Below are 3,494 nucleotides of genomic sequence, written 5' to 3'. Positions count from 1 at the left end.
TAACCTAGAGTCAGCACGGGGAAGAGAACTGGAAACTAAACGAGAACAAGTTACAACACTGAATTGTGCAGTGATGCGGCATTGCTTATGCATTCTTAAATTCACACCTTCGATAAGGATCTCAAAGCGAGTGGCTATATTTTTTTCTGGGAGGGGAGGGACATAAACAAGAACAGCAATGGATGAAATATAACGTGCAATTCATGTTGCATTGTATTGTTCATCATTTAAACAATTTAACAATAAGACTCAATGGATATTTTACTCCATTCTTTAACTCCTCTCTGAATTTTCTCTGGGTTCCTGCATAAATAAATGGATTGATGCAGGAACTCATAAGCAGAAGCATATATCCGCTTTGTTCCAGAATAAAATTTGATTTATTGAAATTGGAACCGGAAAAATAAGTAAATTTGGCAATCCGGACATAAAAGAAATTTATAAGAAATACCAAATATAACAGGATAAAACTGCCCGAGATGCAGAAGAGTAAAACGATGGACTTTCTCCGCTTCTCCATCTCTGGATCACTCTGAGTCTCTCCATTGCTGTGGGCCCGGAGTCTCCTGCGAGCTCTACTGGCCACTAGAATGTATCTGACAGTCAGAGCATTGAGCAGTAAAATCAGAAAGAATGCAGCACAGGGGGTTAAAAGGGAATAAATCCAGTCATATGTGACCCATTCGGGTGATGTATAAAATGTTGATTTTATGGCGCAGAGCCAGGGTACATTATCAATTATATACGAAGGTTCCATTATAAAATAACGGAAGATATTTTTGAAACAGCTCAGAGTGCAGACCGCTCCTATAACCCACGCCGCCGTTTTCTCGGTACAGTATTTTATTTTCAGCTTCTGGCAACAAATGGCTATGCATCGATCAAAGGTGAAAGCGACCATTAACCAGACAGAACTGTCCAGGATTGCATAGTTTAGGGTATTACGGAATTTGCAAACTGGTGTGATAAACAGGAAACTGCCTGGGAAATAAATACCAGCAATCCGGTTTAATATCACAACGGTGATCATGACCAGGAGATCCGTCACTGCCATGGACATCAGGTAGTAAGTGATACATCTGGAGAGACCGCATCTTCCTCGGGACAGGATCACAATCACTGCCAAGTTAGCTGTAATAGAGAGAGAGAGAGACTGAGAAAAAGAGGGAGAGTGTATGTGTGTGAGAGAGCAAGAACAGGGAAATTACTGGTCCGACTCCCAACGATAGCATCCGTTTTACAGAATTTTGTGTAAAATGCATTGCTTTAACACATGATATTGAGTGGAAAATTATCCCTGAACCTCCGGGTACTTGATTCTGTGTATAAAATAATAATGTAGATTAAAAATCAGACAGGTCAATAACATTCGAATGTAAAATAATGCAATCAAACATAATGGAGAACAGGAAGGCATCGGAAACTCATTGAACCAAATTGGGAACATCAACCAGACAAGGAATATATTATAGACAACATTTGAGAGTAAATAATACAATAACGGACAATCGGAGAACAACCTAACAGGGAAGTAGGAGGAACATGCACTTAAAACGGATTATATCCTGCTGAGACCTAAAAGACCCTCAGCCAGCACATTATTGTAAAATGACTGGCTGTTGGAAAATTCGACTGTCAACATTTTCAAAAGGATCCTCAGAGAGAACTGAATGAACAATTAACGTTTTCTCACTTTGCGGAGGGGAAGTTTTTGAACACGCAGTAATAATTCTGACCGCTTCTTCTGTTAATCTGCTGCGATTATATCAGTGTCCATCTGTACCCGCGGAAGTGGCAGGTGATGAGGTCTCACTCGGAGAAAACTCCCTCCTACAGTGTAGCAGTTCATCAGCACTGAGCGGCAGTGTCGTCATTGATGATCAGCTTCGTCCTTTAGTGACTATTGAAATACAAACATTTTGACTCAGATGCTAGAGATGCCACCAGTTCTACAAAATATGGAGAAAAGGTTGAAGATGGGAACAGTCAAGGACATTGCCAGGGGCTTGGAGCAGAAAGACCATTCGGACTCAGTAGTGGTCACTGTGGAAGAGTTTGCAGCAGTTAATATGGAAGAGGGAAGCCGGGCTGAAGCAGTGCGAGTTAGAAACACTGAGCGCTGTAAGTTTCGGGTGAGTCCAGTTTCATTCATAAAACGGCCACTTGTTACATTGCTTATATTTCTGTTAACAACCTGATGCCCAATAATGTCCCTTCAATGAATTCACTCATTAATTCAGTCAGGAATTATTTAATTGTTGAATAATTTCAATCAGCCACTGTCATTGTTAATAACACAACAGAGTTCCATTTACACTGTGAAAACTGCGACCATTCACCCACAGAAACAGTGTCAGTGATAGACTAGAATACATTTACACTGTGAAAACTGCGACCATTCACCCACAAAAACAGTGTCAATAACACAATGGTATTAAATTTATATCGATGCAACAGTGTGATCATTCACCCACAGTAACAGTGTCAGTGATAGACTAGAATACATTTACACTGTGAAATGGCCAAGTTAAGGGATGACATTATGCAGTTAGAGGCACGAAAATGTACCTTTAAGCAGGGGAAATTAAACTGGTTAAGGGGGAAATGATACCGCTGAAGAGGAGAAATTGTGCCGTCAAAGGGGAATATGATGCCGTAAAGCGGGAGAAATTACATCGGCAATGTAAAAAAAAACTCCAGCATTGTGGAGAAATGACACTTCTGAAGGGCAAAATTATATCATTAACAACGAGAAATTATAACAGTAAATGGACGAAATTATATCATTAAAATGGAGATATAATACAGATAAAGTGGGAAAATGATACTTTATAACAGGAGACGTTACACCAATTGGAGGGAAGAAATATTCCCTTTAAAGTGGAGAGATTATCCCAAGAAAGGGGGATAGGATATCCATAACATGGAGAAACGCTAGCGGTAAATACGATCAGTGAACATGCTAATCAACGATCCCCCTAACTAGTAACTAAGTACAATACTTTACCTGGAATCCCAATAGCTGCAAGGATGGGATAGTAAATGGCAAACACCAGACCTTTTGCTGATCCATGCATTTCTACCAGAAGCTCTGAACACGCTCTGAAATACTGCTAAAGATTGCTATATTTATATCCGATGTCAGAGCCCAGGGAGATAGTTAGATGGTTTAATCTTTTTGCATTAATTACACTAATTGAAACAAACAGATTAGTGCAGCTGTTGTCAGACTCGTGTTTATGTTTTGATGGAATGGAATGTTTTCCAAGGGATCTGGCACGGCTCTAAAGTGAAATATCCAAAGATTGCAATATGATCCTGGCTACAGTTACCACCTACGGCAAACGTGCGAAGAGGAATGCAGACTGGTTTCAATCTCGTACTGAAGAGCTGGAACCTCTCATAGCCGCTAAGCGCATTGCACTGTTGAACTACAGGAAAGCCCCCAGCGAGTTAACATCCGTAGCACTTAAAGCAGCCAGAAGCACTGCACA

General features: G+C 40.4%; 1 protein-coding gene across 1 annotated transcript; it reads right to left on the bottom strand.

Annotated features, from left to right (window-relative positions):
- Positions 1-223: 223 nt before the first annotated feature.
- LOC137348748 (G-protein coupled receptor 15-like) lies at positions 224-1,054 on the bottom strand. Its single transcript, XM_068014002.1, has one exon. It carries the CDS (start codon positions 1,052-1,054, stop codon positions 224-226), a length of 831 nt encoding a protein of 276 aa, XP_067870103.1.
- Positions 1,055-3,494: the final 2,440 nt, after the last annotated feature.

The sequence above is a fragment of the Heterodontus francisci genome, chromosome 34 (assembly GCF_036365525.1).
Source record: "Heterodontus francisci isolate sHetFra1 chromosome 34, sHetFra1.hap1, whole genome shotgun sequence".
Taxonomy (NCBI): Eukaryota; Metazoa; Chordata; class Chondrichthyes; order Heterodontiformes; family Heterodontidae; genus Heterodontus; species Heterodontus francisci.
Note: the sequence above shows the minus strand (reverse complement) of the source record. Positions and strands in the feature narration are given on the sequence as shown.

Coding starts and splice junctions, on each gene's coding strand:
- LOC137348748 (XM_068014002.1), bottom strand. CDS start 1,054: ATGGCAGTGACGGATCTCCTGGTCATGATCACCGTTGTGATATTAAAC.